This window comes from Melospiza melodia, chromosome 1 (genome assembly GCF_035770615.1).
Source record: "Melospiza melodia melodia isolate bMelMel2 chromosome 1, bMelMel2.pri, whole genome shotgun sequence".
Lineage (NCBI taxonomy): Eukaryota > Metazoa > Chordata > Aves > Passeriformes > Passerellidae > Melospiza > Melospiza melodia.
Genome location: NC_086194.1, coordinates 92,836,153 through 92,849,599, shown reverse-complemented (window position 1 = coordinate 92,849,599; position 13,447 = coordinate 92,836,153). Strand labels below are relative to the sequence as shown.

Below are 13,447 nucleotides of genomic sequence, written 5' to 3'. Positions count from 1 at the left end.
GCAAGGTTTTTGTTCTTGCTGTGGGCACTTGATTTCTGATATAAGTGTTGAGGTGTGACTTGCAAGAGCAGAGAGTTCAAGGTCATTTATTTTCTAGTCTCAGTGAGCAAGGCATTGATCTGCTAAGCAGAAGTAAGGGGCAGGGAACCTTAAAATAGAAGATAATAGTGCTACAGATCACATTAAGAACAAATAAACAATGAAAACATCGAAAAATAATAATAATTAAAATAAAAGCAATGGGAACAAAGGTAATGGGAAGCTTTGAAAACCTGTTTTGGGCTAAAGCCATTGAGTTCTCTGAAAGTTTTGAGGTCTTATAAGGTAAGAAGTGTCACACTATTTTGGATGTCTGGTCAAGCCCTGGTTCAAAAACTAGAAAGCAATAACTTACAGATTGATTTTGATTGTTAATGTACAGACATCAACTGAGCTGGGATATTGGTTGTAAAATCTGACACATTCTGACAGGTGGAACACACATTTTAAATGTTTGGGTTTTGGAAGGAAGCAGACAGCAGCATTGAATGACAGAAATTTTAAACACCAAGGATAAAGATTTTTTTTTCCTTCAGATGGTATATTTAATTTTTCTTAATGATAAAGTTTAAAGACACATGTATTTTGACGTTTTTCATCACAGGAACAAAGGCAAGAGCAACAATTTAGAATGACTTGTTCAATAAGATCATTAAAAATTCTTACCTTACATAATTTTAATTTTTTTAATATAAAAAAGAAACTTATAATTGGATACAGAATAGTATTAGTATTTTCAAATGCTGCTGGATTGAGAAATGGCTGCTTTTTATTTGTCAGTTCAAGTATCCCTCTGGAAACAGCTGCAATACTTGAATTGTAATTCTAGTTGGCAGCAAAACCTGGTCACCCTGTCAGAACTGTTCTGACAGACTAAATGACTGAAGGAGGAAACCTGCAGGGAAGTAACTTTATTTTTTTTTAGAAAGAAGTAACTTTATTTTCTTATTTTAGAAATGTTGGCTGAGCTAGCATCAGTGGGGTCCCATGGGTTCCCCTGACCATCATCCCCATCTTTAAATAAATAACAAGCTATCTCCAGTGACAAACACTTACCCACCCATCACTGCAGCAGCACTTCTGGACCACTGATGCTTCTGCCACCAGCAAAAGTTCACAATTTCTCAGCTCAAGAGCCTGTCGCTTGCTAATGGATGACTTTTGAAATGTTTGCTCAAAGTGGAAGGTTTTGTTTATTTATTTATTTATTTATTCTAAAGAGGTGTACAAGCAACACAGTTTGGACTCTGGTATCTTATACTAGAGTCCCCAGTCTTCTTGATGGCTTTCCAAGTCTCCACAGGAAAAGGCAATGAGGGTGTCAGTGCCCAGCCTGCACAGCCAAGTTCTTTTTTCTCCCTTTAAGACTCTCTCAGGCGTGGCAAGAGAATCACAGAAGGCTTGCAAGGAAAGTGCCAAAGCCACAGACTAAATCATCCACTGGATGAGGAATCACTGCCTTCCCACAGACATCCTGAGCCCTGGCCCCCAGTGACAATTTCATCCTTTTCATCTCTTAGTAACAGAATAAATGGTCCCTCCACAAAGCTGCTGTGAAGAGCAACAAAACGACAGACTGACACTTCCAGGTACGATTGTATTGTAAGTCACAGGCAAATCACTTATTCCCTTAGTCAGGAAAGGCTTTGAAACCCTTTTGAGGAATGCAGCGATGACTGAGGCAAAGGGAAATATATTTACTTAGCAAGACTCTGGGTGCAAGTTGGTGCTCCCTTTGTCACCTGTAGCAGGCAGGTGAAGGAAAGGGCCTCTCAGGAAAGCCTGCTCCCTGACGGACAGAGAAATATGCACAGCTGGAGCATGCAGCTGATTTCATCTTAGGGCCTCAGAGAGAATGCCAATCTGTGATGTGGGGAGTGGGCAGGAAGGAGGAGAAGCAGCGTGGATGTATGGGTCACAGAAATTTCTGTTGCAACACCATCCTCATCAAAGACAATGCACAGTGGTAAATGATGCAGATGAACAACTCCCTGAGCTCTTACAGGGCTTTACAAACTTCCACCAAAAAGAAACTTTTTACAAGTGAACCACTTATTTCATTTAAATATGTAGCCTGTATAATCAGAGTCTTTGAAGTAGGGAGACAGATGATCAGGATTTGCCTTTTGATGTTTCCAAATTGTTTTAGCAAGTAACAACTGTGCCTGAAGTATTTTCTGGGAAACTTTATTAGCAACGATGTTTACAACAATCTTAGAGACCAAGTTTCTCTTAGTACGGCTGTTGAATAATCTTCCAGAAACTGAAATCTTACAAAGCAAACTTAGGGTCTACAAATAACATCATGAATTTTATGTCAGCTGAAATCCCCAATCAAATCAGCTACAATTCTATTCAATGCTCTGCACATATTCACAATAAAGATATGCACAGGATCTTTTGGATTCACACAGATCCCAGTCCTGCTCTCTATTCATCTACTTGCGCCCAGCTCAAGTCAATTGATCTTGCAAGAAAACATCAAGCTCAGAGAACAGAGAACAGGCTCTGAAGCAAAAAAGGACTGACTCCATCAGTAAACCAGAGACCCCCTCACACCTACAAAGGAGCAGCACCAGCTGCCTAGTTATGAGCTACAGCTGTTCCACTGATCAGCATGAGCACAATGATAATTTTTACCAAGGCAACTTGAAGAGGCTTCCCCTCCTTGGTGGCTGCTGTAAAGGACTGTGCTCACATTTCACATTCTACACAACTCCTGAAATCAACAGGAACACTCACAGCCACTGCTGTTAGACAGGCCACACACAAAAAGACACTGCGGTTTGAATAAAGGAAACAGGATTTCTTTTTACCTTTTGTTTTTTGTTCTGAAGACAAGGAAAACAAAACTGCTTCAGGCAATCTTCCTAGCCCACACTTACACAGCAAAAAAGGGAAAATAGCTCACTTGTAAAAACACAGTTACCACCAACACTTTATTGAGGAAAGCCTAAAACTGATTAACTGCAGTAACTGGAATGCAGGAATTATTTTTAAAAGTTTGTTTTTTCCAAGCAATTTCTGGGTTAAAGAAGAAAAAAAGAACAGTCCTGGGTTCCTCCCCCAAAACAGCCTGATAAATTCAATCCAATCTAATGAAAATATTTATGAATAAGACTGCATTCTTCTTACAGCTGGAAAGTGAAATTGTATATAGGAATAATGAAAGTAATGTTAAAACTATGAACTAACAATTCCACTGGGGTTCTTGGGTGATGTCAAATACACTGAAATTTGCTAAGCAATCATACACCTGAAAATGAAGTAATTTTCTATTCATGAAACATATGAAACTGGTCACAGTTAAGAGGGAAAAATAAAATAATGGTTTACACAATTACACTTGACCCTCTGGCACCGCACCATTTCATTTACTGCTAGAAGCAGATGGGCAATTATACAAAAGAATTTGAAATACAAAAGTCTTGTGGACAGAGGACTTGCTGGTGCGTTTCAAGCTTCCTACTCTTCAGAAGCATTTCAGCTTTCTATTTACCGACTGAAGCTAAAAGAAGTTACAATCATTTCTCAAAAGTCAAATGGCAGCAGCATTCAGCAGAGAGCAGCTCCTTGCCTTTACCTTGTTTTTATTCCCTCCACTATTATCACTCTCTAAATTAGAGAATGTGTTTGTTTTTTTCTTTTCTCTCATCCTCTGAAATGGATTTTAAGCATCAATCCATTAGGAAAAGGCAAATCATAGAGCTGGAAGAAGTGAGGTAGTGTTGTGGGCTCAAGTGTAAACCCCCCCCTCCATTTAAGTGCATCTCACATTGCAAGTGTAGAAAGATATGCTTCTGAAAATACACATATTGATTAGTTCAGAAATGAAACTTTGGGAAGACATTCGTGCAGCCTGAATTTTTCAGCTTCATTTGGCACTTTTGCATGAAGTGCTTCTCCTGATGTCCATCCCACACCTACAGAGAGGTGCTTCGAACCACTGCTGAAGAAGCTGCTCAGAGCAGAGTGGCCATCAGGCAGAAGTTTTCTTCCGTGAGTTGGCACGAATTCCTTGGGCCAGACTCGTGCATCCATGTTGCCCCACACTTTAACACATACAGCTGTGGGACATGCTTAAATGACTGGCCAAAAAGGATCTTTTCTTCTTTCAGGAAGAAAATGCGCAGCGAAGGAAAATAAGGGTTCAATCTGTTTTGCTTATCAGAAAAGAAAGATGAAAAATGACTCCACAATACCTACCAAGGGAGTGTATTAACTGAGAACCAGCTTAATGGAAATGAATGGCTTGAAGCAGGAAAATTAAAAGAACAAACAACACTGATAACCAGTGGGAAAAAATACCAACAGACACAGTGGATTTTTAATTTCTGGTGCTGTTCAGAGCTTTTATAGAAGAAACATCTGTCTGTCTAATACAAGCCACAGACACCAAAGAAACCCAAGGAAACTGGGTGACTTAAAACTGCACACCACTTTGGGGATAAATTCTGCCCTTCCTTTGACAAAAACTGTTTTCAAGGAATCTCTCTGCAACAGCACCCATATAGAGCTTCTAATATACCATTTCACAGTAATGGCCACACTGGTATCTTCCTGTCAAAGAAATCCATTAAATTAGACACCAGCCTGACAGAACAAGAAGCTCAGAAAGAAACTAAACTTGTTAATGTAAACTACATGTACATTCTCTACAAAAACTGCCATTCTCTTGCTTCATAATTATCTTCTCCTTCAAGTCTTATAACAGTGATTAAAAAAAAAAAAACCTACTCAATCTTCCACACACATCTGCGCCACATTTCAGATGTGACATCCATTGTTCAAAGCAAAACTAAGAATCTCCTTTTAATTACTGCACCATTTTCCGTAAAAAGGGCCTGAACTTTAAAGCTCTGGTTTAGCAGACTCAAGAAATAAATTTAGCTGCAAAACTTAAGTAAAGTACATGCTTAAGTGTTCAGCTGAATCAGTTTTTGATAATACTTTCGTCCCCCTTACAGCAGAGTTCATGCAATAACTTGGCTGGTCACTGAAAACACAGCACTTAGACATAGGAGACAATTGTTAAACAGCCTTTCCTCCTATTAGCTTTGGAAATTAATACTTTATTACTTCATACAAGACAGTAAAAAGAATAAAAATAATCAACAACTTTTCATAAAAATTAAAAGGATTTAAACCCAAATCTTATTAAAAAGCCAAACTTAAAACCAAACTAAAGAAATACTATATTTGCACACACTTTTAAAGGAAGATATTATTATTATTTTTTTTTTTTAATATCAACAGGCACTCTTCATTCATCTGCAAGAAACTAGGTTAGGTCTCCATAGGCCACAGTCAGAGTTATTAAGTAAGTAAATATGCCACTGCTTCTGTGCCCTCCTTTTATTTCCTTGCTTCTTCAGTCTCCTCTGACTCTCTTTCTTGATGCTCTCTTTCCCACCTCAATTCTTTCAACTCTTGTCTGTACTTCCGTTCAATGAACCGTTTCTGATGGGCCATCTGGGGAAAGTTATCTGACACAAGGAGAAATATTTTACATTAATAAACAAACTGGTAACAGAGAAAGCCTCAACTTGTTTTGTTTTAAACTTTGATGTTATTAGAGGTAGGGGGGGAACAATGCTGTTCCCATTTTTACTCATTTATTTCTTATAATACATAGTAAACCAGGACTGTTTCATAAGACTTTGGTTTCTTTGTGATTTCTTTACATCTGTTTCTCTTGCTACAAAGCACCACCAAATCTAATATACTCACAAAAACAAAATATAAAATCCTGGTATGGCAATATGGCCAGGTATTACCTGGATGTTACATTCTGTTCCCTTAGCAACAGGTGGTTGATACTGAAAAATGAATGTGAAACTACTGTCAATGCTGTCAGGGTTTTTTGTCTTGCTCTCACTCTGAAAAGTATGAGCCACTGGTTTCAAGCATTGCACAGATGTTTCCATTATTTTTATTATTGTTTTAGACCATGCAGAATCAACTACATGCCCCACACTACGGCAGGGATCCTAATAGGAAAGTAATAGTGTAGCAAGATGGAATGCATTTGAGTCTGCTCCTGAAGAAGTTAATGCTTGGCTATGTACCAGAAGGCAGCCTTAGCGTAGTCTAAGAGCATGGATGAGTGAAGACTGCCTGAAACAGACTGGACAGGGCTGAGGTGATGGAGAAGTAGCTGAGGGGATGGATGCTTCTGCTTTCAGGCACTTGTCCATTTGCTGATGTGTAGGTACACATTAGTACTGAGACTGCAAGAACAGCTTATGTAAGTGAACAGAAATGCTCTCACTTTAGTGCACGGCTCACAGAATGTGATGTTTTCTGCATGACCAGGGTGCTGACATCCCCATGTGTCCGTGCTGTGGAGACCCGCACCCTCCAGCCAGCCAGAAAGCAAAGGGGTGGCAGAGTATGTGACAGGCTGCAGCTGATGGTGAATCCTGCTGGGATCACACAGAGCTCTGGGATCAGCACTGGCTCCCTGATCAGGCTGAGATGAATGCAAAAGGTTACTGCACTGATCTTTAAAGCCATAAATTTGGTAGATGTCTCAGCAAAGGACTGCTCTCTCTCTTGTTAGCTATTGAGAGAGAATTCAGCTGAGGCTTCTTAGGGAGGAGCACCATGGCATCAAGCTTTTTCCTCCTTGGCACCAAGTTTTTTCCTCCTTTTCCTGGGTCCCAGGCAGCACGGATTCTCAGCTAGAGAATGCAGTGCAGAAGCCACAAAAACTGCAGGAGTTTGTGGCAGAGCAGAATAACTTTCTACTGCTTTGTTTTACTGGCCAGTGAAATTTGTGCCCTTTATTATACATACTACAGGAATAAAAGGTTTATTCATCATTATTTACAACTTGAGCATAGGACAGTATATTTATTTAAACCAGAAGGCAATCTAAACAAAATTGGTTTTAAATTGCTGTTGTTTTTAAAAGCACTAGTGCTTTGTTTAATGGAGTTCTGGGATATTTTGTAGCTCATGTGCCTCATAAAATGAAAATCAGATTTTCAGCACTGCCTGTAACATGATTCTTTAAGAACTCAGCTTGGTAGCAACCTGTTCTAATATGTTTAGAAGGATAAGAAGGAAGCTCATATAATAAATTCATCAGGGCTATCATATGAATACGTATATGAAAACCACTTTCACTTGAAGTTAACTACTTATGCATTAAAAAACCCAACAAACAATCCAAACCAAACAACTCTACTGCACCACCATATACGTAATACAACAGGGCCCTTAAGGGGCCCCTAAGGGTTGTGTAACCTCCATCCCAAAAGAAACTTGACTGGCAAGGCACAGAGAAACTAACTTGAAAGTTGGCTCTGTTTTGAATTGAAGGGCAGCAGGAGCACAGACCTCTAGAGTTCTATGGTATTTAAACAAATATGTATGTCAGAAGATAGCTGTGAAGTCCTTGGATTGATAGGCCGTGAAACTCACAGCTCTCTTGAGTGGTGATACTGTCACAAGAAAACTCACTCAAAGAAAACTTCAGTAACATCTTGCAGATACTCAGCGGAGAAGGGAAGTTACATTTTTCTACTTGTCAAATTTACTGGTAGTGAGAAGTATGTGCTTAGCAGATGGATATAAAAACATATCTGAACAACACAGATTCATTGCCTTCTGAAATATTTAAGCCCTCAGATTTCCAGATGCAGAGATAACAGATTAAAAACCTTTGACATCTGAGGAACTGTATGTGTCTCCTTTGAATGAAATGCAAAAAATGGACTTCCCATGTTCTTCTCAATAGAGAATTTCTGCTGCACAAAATGCTTATAATCTATTTGCTTGCATGTTACCCACACCTGAAACTTTAACCCAACTGACCAAAGTTACTTAATATAAGAAGCTTGCACACACTCATTCATATCTGAGACTACATTTCAATGAAGGACTGCTCCCATGCTGGCTATGCAGCATGTAATTTAGAGAGATGTATACACAGATCCCTGGATCTGCAGCTGATATTAACCCTTCCTGACAGATAAATACCAAATTAAATTGTTGGGGACCTGCCTCTCAGATTTTAACCTAGTCTACTGATAATCTGGGATCAAATTTTATTTTCTAAGGTCACACTTGGCTCCCCCCTGAAATAAAGGGCAAGCATGAGAGACTATGCAGTCTAATCTCACTGAATGCATAAGCATGGAATACCTCAATGAAACACTACTGCACAGGGTTCCCTTGAAGTTGCATCCCCTGCAGCTGATCAGTTCCCTTTAACAAATACCTGTTGAGATTGTATTAACGTCAACTGCTACAAAACTGTCTTGAAAGTACTAAGAGAAAATCCTGCTGCTTAGAAGCTGACAACACTTAACATATGTGTTCTGTTCAAAACTTATCCCCCACAAAAGCTGCACCTTGCCTCACTAAAGAACAAGGAAATAAACTATAAATTCTCTGTTGCCCAATATCTTACATTTTTCAAGTGCGTCCATTGCAGCTCCCATTTCTGCTTGCTGAATACTGAAAGCAAAACAAAAACGTGTTACATGAGATCTAAGTTGTACAGAATAAACTAAAGTTTCTGACAAAGTGGATCATTAGTTACGCTTTTGTAATGAAACTTTTTGGAAAATCAGCAGCTTCTAAGTCCCAGAGTGTATGATACATTAGCCATTCCATAAATATGTGAGCAATAGTACTACAGCTCCAGTAGAATATTTCTTGACTTAGACCATTAATATTAACAAAATATTCCAGTCCATTCTTCATTAAAGCATTTGCTTTTACTGGAGAGAAAAAAAGGAACAAGACCATAGATGTGTGAATGTTAAAAAAAACAGTGATATTTTTATAACCAAGATCAGATTTGATAGCATAAACTGAGGGTTTTGGGGTTCATGGTTGAAGTCTTTGAATTCTTAGAACCATTCCAAAATGCCTAGAAGTAGTAACCTCAGGAAAAAAAAAAAAAGTTTAATAGTGTGGCACTCTTAACTTGCCACGGTAAGTTGTACAGTAATCCAACAGCAAATACCAAGATAAAGACACTATTTCCTGGAAGCTGTTCTGCAGTTACTACTCCAAGAGCCACAAATAGTTAGCATTGTCAGCCACCTTGAAGGCAAATTCACCAAAAAGAGCATAAGATCCAAAATTATACCAACATTGAACCCTTCAGGTATTCCTAAAGCAGAGAAGTTTGAAGAAGAGTCTACAGCTTTCCTTTCCTATGGCAGACCATACAACAGTCTACCTCCACTGCTAGTAATTTTGGACACCACCACACTCTAACACCATGTGATTAATTTTTTACTATACCTTGGACCTTTACCACATCCTATTCTTTCCCCTTTGAAGTAGACAGCTACTGTGTATGTCCTGGCATGAGAAGGTCCCACTGTCTGCAGGGTCCTGAAAGAAGAAATATTTTATTCAAGCAGGGAAGATTAAAACACAGAATCTGTTTGTGGTACATAGCTCACCAAACTGTCAGTCTGGTCAATACATATATAGTACAATTAATGCAAAACACAGAGCAAGGGTTGAAGGATGTCTGTATAGATCACACTAACCCAGAGATTACCAGAACAGTATTTATATCGATCCCATCACTTGCAATAAAGTAATAAATTATGCATAGCTGTGCAATTGCAAGTAAACACACCAATACAATTATGTGTGCACTAGAAGTTTAGTCCCTGAGAGTTTTGCAGGTAGCAAGGTTTTGTAAGGACTTTGTATTAGACATGGCAGTTCTCTACACTGAACTATCAAGTACAAAGAAATTTTCCATCAGCTTTGAAAAGTTACTTTGTGACAAAACAAACTTTCCATTTGACCTGAAGTCTAGGACATACATCAACAACCATCTGAAAGGGAAAAACTAATTCTCTAGATGTGCAATGAATTGCTTCTTTTGCAGTTTCTCACGGCTGTCCCAAAGCTCTCCCCACTTTCAGATCAAGTTCTGTCTGCTACCTTGTTTCTTTTCAGAAAGAGCACAAATTTCACATCAATTTTTAAAGTATCTAACTAAAGCACTCTATCCCTCCATGCACTGTGACAAGAGCAAATAAAACCTACCCTAAATTTAAAAGCAATAGTACTGACTGCAGTGAAACAGATAACCCCAAGAAAAGGAATTTAACAAGATAATAGGAAGATAAGAGTGTAATACTAGGTCTGAGCTGTACTATAAAAATCAATTTATCATCACAGCAAAACAAAACAAACATTTGGTACTTGATATTAAGTGGTTTTTACAAAAATGGGAAATTGTTTTTTATTGAATTCATTCCCCTCAGCCAAGACAAAGCCCTGAACCCTCACACAGAGAGACAGAGGAGTCAGACCTGCAGAGCACTGGCTGCAGTGTTAAGGGGAGGGCACTTGTAAGTGCAGTGTGTGTCACTGTCACTAAACTGCTACACTGCATTGGAAACCTTACTTCAGTACCTGGGACAGATGCACTTATACTTTCATTCTTCATATCTTTTTGATATAATAATCCCAACAACACAAACCTTGAATTTTCATAGCCTTTATCTCTTCTTTTGAGGCTAACATTGCACACTTTCCTACAGTAATTGAATGGATATGGATGCAATATACAGCCTAAGGTTTATTATTTATTATCTTTTTGAAGCAGCTATCACACTGTTTAGCAACTGGAAGTAAAAAGGGAGATCTATCCCACCCAGTTTCAGGTAGCTAAGTTAGGTGTTCAAGTTAAAAGGTTCACTGCCCTGAGCTCTTTGTCATTAAACACAGGAACATTTGCCAGCTGAACCACACAGCAAAAATGTCCAAAACTTGTGCTGCCCTTCAGTGCCTGACTGTGAATGTGAAACAGTGCCTATAATCAGCAAGTGTAACATAAGGTATTATTATTTTTGTATAATAATATCAAGAAACTTCATATACTAGTGAAAATGGAGATATCTTGACCTCATAACAAAACAGCCATTTCTTTAACTCTTTTCATTTAATACTGCCATTCCTTACATTAAAAGAAAAAACAAATAAAGAATTATGCCAATTAAATACTCCACTCCAAAATAAAAACTCTATTTTTCCCTTACAACTGTAAAGGTAAAATGCTCAGTAACTCTTCCTTGTAATGGCCTAAACACCTAAGGCTTAGAAAACAGTATTTTCCTTCTTCAGGTCAAGGGACTATAGGGCTTGGGTAATGACAAGCAAAGCAAATTATGGGGAAAATGTAGAGTGACTGAGCACATCTTGCTCCATATACAAGGAAGATTTATAATTAGCTTTATAATTATAAGGGGCCTGTTCTTACTTGTAGAGAGGAATGTCTGGCTCTTTTCCTTCTGTCCTGAGAGTCAAGCAGCACTGCTGAAGCTGAGATTTAGGATCATTCCAATCTTGATTTAAAATAAACTCCTGTAGGAAGTCCACAAAGATGCTTTTATGATTTTGAGAGATTGCAATAAGGGTTTCAATGCCACAATGTGTTAAAATACAGTGGCAGGAAAGTAGGAAATTGACTGATGTTACCTTTAGCCGTGGAAAAAAGCAAACATTCATGAAAGTGTGAACGTATTCCAAATCTTTATCAATGTACAGAGCAGCAATAAAGGCTGGGGGAAAAAAAAGGTACTGTCACTCTTCCAAGGAGAGCATTATTGGCTTGCACTTTTAGAAACAAGTATCACTGGGTACTTTAAAGCCATATTCAATTACGTTTCAGAGCAGTGATCTGATGAGGGTATTATCCTGCATACTTGGGGAAAAAAAAAATCAAGTTGACCAAGAGATTAAGTGATTTTCCCAAATCCACCCAGTCATTTAAAGTGCTAGAAACAACACTCTGCTTCTAATCTCACATTTTAACCAGGAGACCATGAATACTTACAAATAAATCACTACTGGGTACCATAAAATAATTTAGATATAAATCACTCCTGTTTGTGTGCTATTTCCATTTGTTTATGGGATTTTGCAAAAGTCAAGTGGTCTGAATTGCTTGCAAAACACAACAAAATACACAAGACAGGGATTAACTTTCTTTGTAGAATATTTATCACTGTTTCCATTTCATGGGAAAGAAGGCAGCACAAACTTCCAAAAATTGACTAAAAATAATTTCATTTCCATGCAGCCTTTCCTCTTGTGGAATGACCATTTTAAAACTTCCTCAAATGCAAACATATGAACCACAGAACTATTCACCTGCTTAACTATTTCGTCTTCCAACAGTGTCAAGAACATACTAATGAAACACTGAAACTGCTGTTAAATAGCTCAATTCAGAATATAAGCTTTAACTTTGAAGACATGCTTTTGACCTGGTCATCTTGAACCCGCAATTTCTACGGTTTCAAATTTCTATCTGCAATTATGCCTTCTTCATGCTTTTATACAGACTTCAAAAATCTAGGTTACTCTTCAAAAATCTGGCTTTCAGAGGTATAGGTATAAATCATTTGGAAACCTGAACATACATTTTTAATAGCGATTTAGGGGATTTCTAATGGCTTTCTTAAACAAGCCCCAAGGAAAAGGAAGTCATTAAGTATGAAGTTATTATAACCAAATTAACTCACATTCCAAGAGATCAGCCAAAGTCTTAGTTCGAAGAGTTACAGGCCTTTTTGTCTTGTCGTTAGTGATGGCAAACTCTTGCATGCCCAGCTCCTCTGCCACCTTGGCCTGTGTCCTGTTGTTCACCAAAGAACTTCTCAACAGCTGCAAAAGAAAGAAGTTCTTAGTAAAAATCCCTTAGTAAAAATCACCAATAACAAACTACAAAACCTAGGAGAGCTGGGGAGAAAAAGTTACTTTTATCCTTGAGGTTTCTCACTTCTCTCAGTTTACTGACATTTAGATTCAGGGCATCTCAAGTGTTTTATATAGAGACACACTCTGTCACTCTGCTGGTGATTTTTCTTTCTGTTTCAATTCTTCTCACCAATCTTTACTTATTCTATGGACACATAACTTCTGTATATATGTCACACACTTAAAATGCTTGCTTGTGAGCTTCCTTCCATGTCATCATGAGTCCTGTACTTTCTCAGCTAATCTGCAGTTTTCTAGTTTAAGTAATACACAGTTGTATACATTTTCCCACATAAAGAATAAGTAAACAATATCCTGGAGTCCATGGAACAGCCCCCAGTGTCCACCAAATAATAAATAAATAGGTGGTGACTCAAACAAATACACATTAAAGCAAGATAGTTCAGTGTTTGAGAATGAGCAGATGAGGAAGCTGCTCCATTCCTTTGGCCAAAGACAAAAATACACAGATGGACAGCCTGTATGCACTATTTGCTCTGCTAGAAGGCAGCACAGCTGAGCCAATGCATCCCGGACACAGGTCTGCCTAATGTGTTCCATATATGACAAGGTCAAGGATGTGTCATGAAAAAACCTTGGCTCCAGATAGATTACTTAAACATAGAGCTCTAACAAAGACGTAGAGCTGCCACACAGC

General features: G+C 38.3%; 1 protein-coding gene across 3 annotated transcripts in view; it reads right to left on the bottom strand.

The window, feature by feature from the left end:
- Positions 1 to 5,090: 5,090 nt before the first annotated feature.
- The window catches only part of DROSHA (drosha ribonuclease III), a 70,652-nt gene continuing 62,295 nt past the window's right edge, over positions 5,091 to 13,447 (bottom strand). For all 3 annotated transcript variants that reach the window (XM_063162328.1, XM_063162307.1, XM_063162317.1), the window contains 6 exons: positions 12,555 to 12,696; positions 11,506 to 11,588; positions 11,288 to 11,391; positions 9,304 to 9,396; positions 8,459 to 8,505; positions 5,091 to 5,525 (listed from right to left, as the gene is read on the bottom strand). In XM_063162328.1, the coding sequence (XP_063018398.1) occupies positions 5,395 to 5,525; positions 8,459 to 8,505; positions 9,304 to 9,396; positions 11,288 to 11,391; positions 11,506 to 11,588; positions 12,555 to 12,696 (600 nt within the window). In that variant the 3' untranslated portion in view covers positions 5,091 to 5,394. The remainder of the gene's footprint in view (positions 5,526 to 8,458; positions 8,506 to 9,303; positions 9,397 to 11,287; positions 11,392 to 11,505; positions 11,589 to 12,554; positions 12,697 to 13,447) is intronic.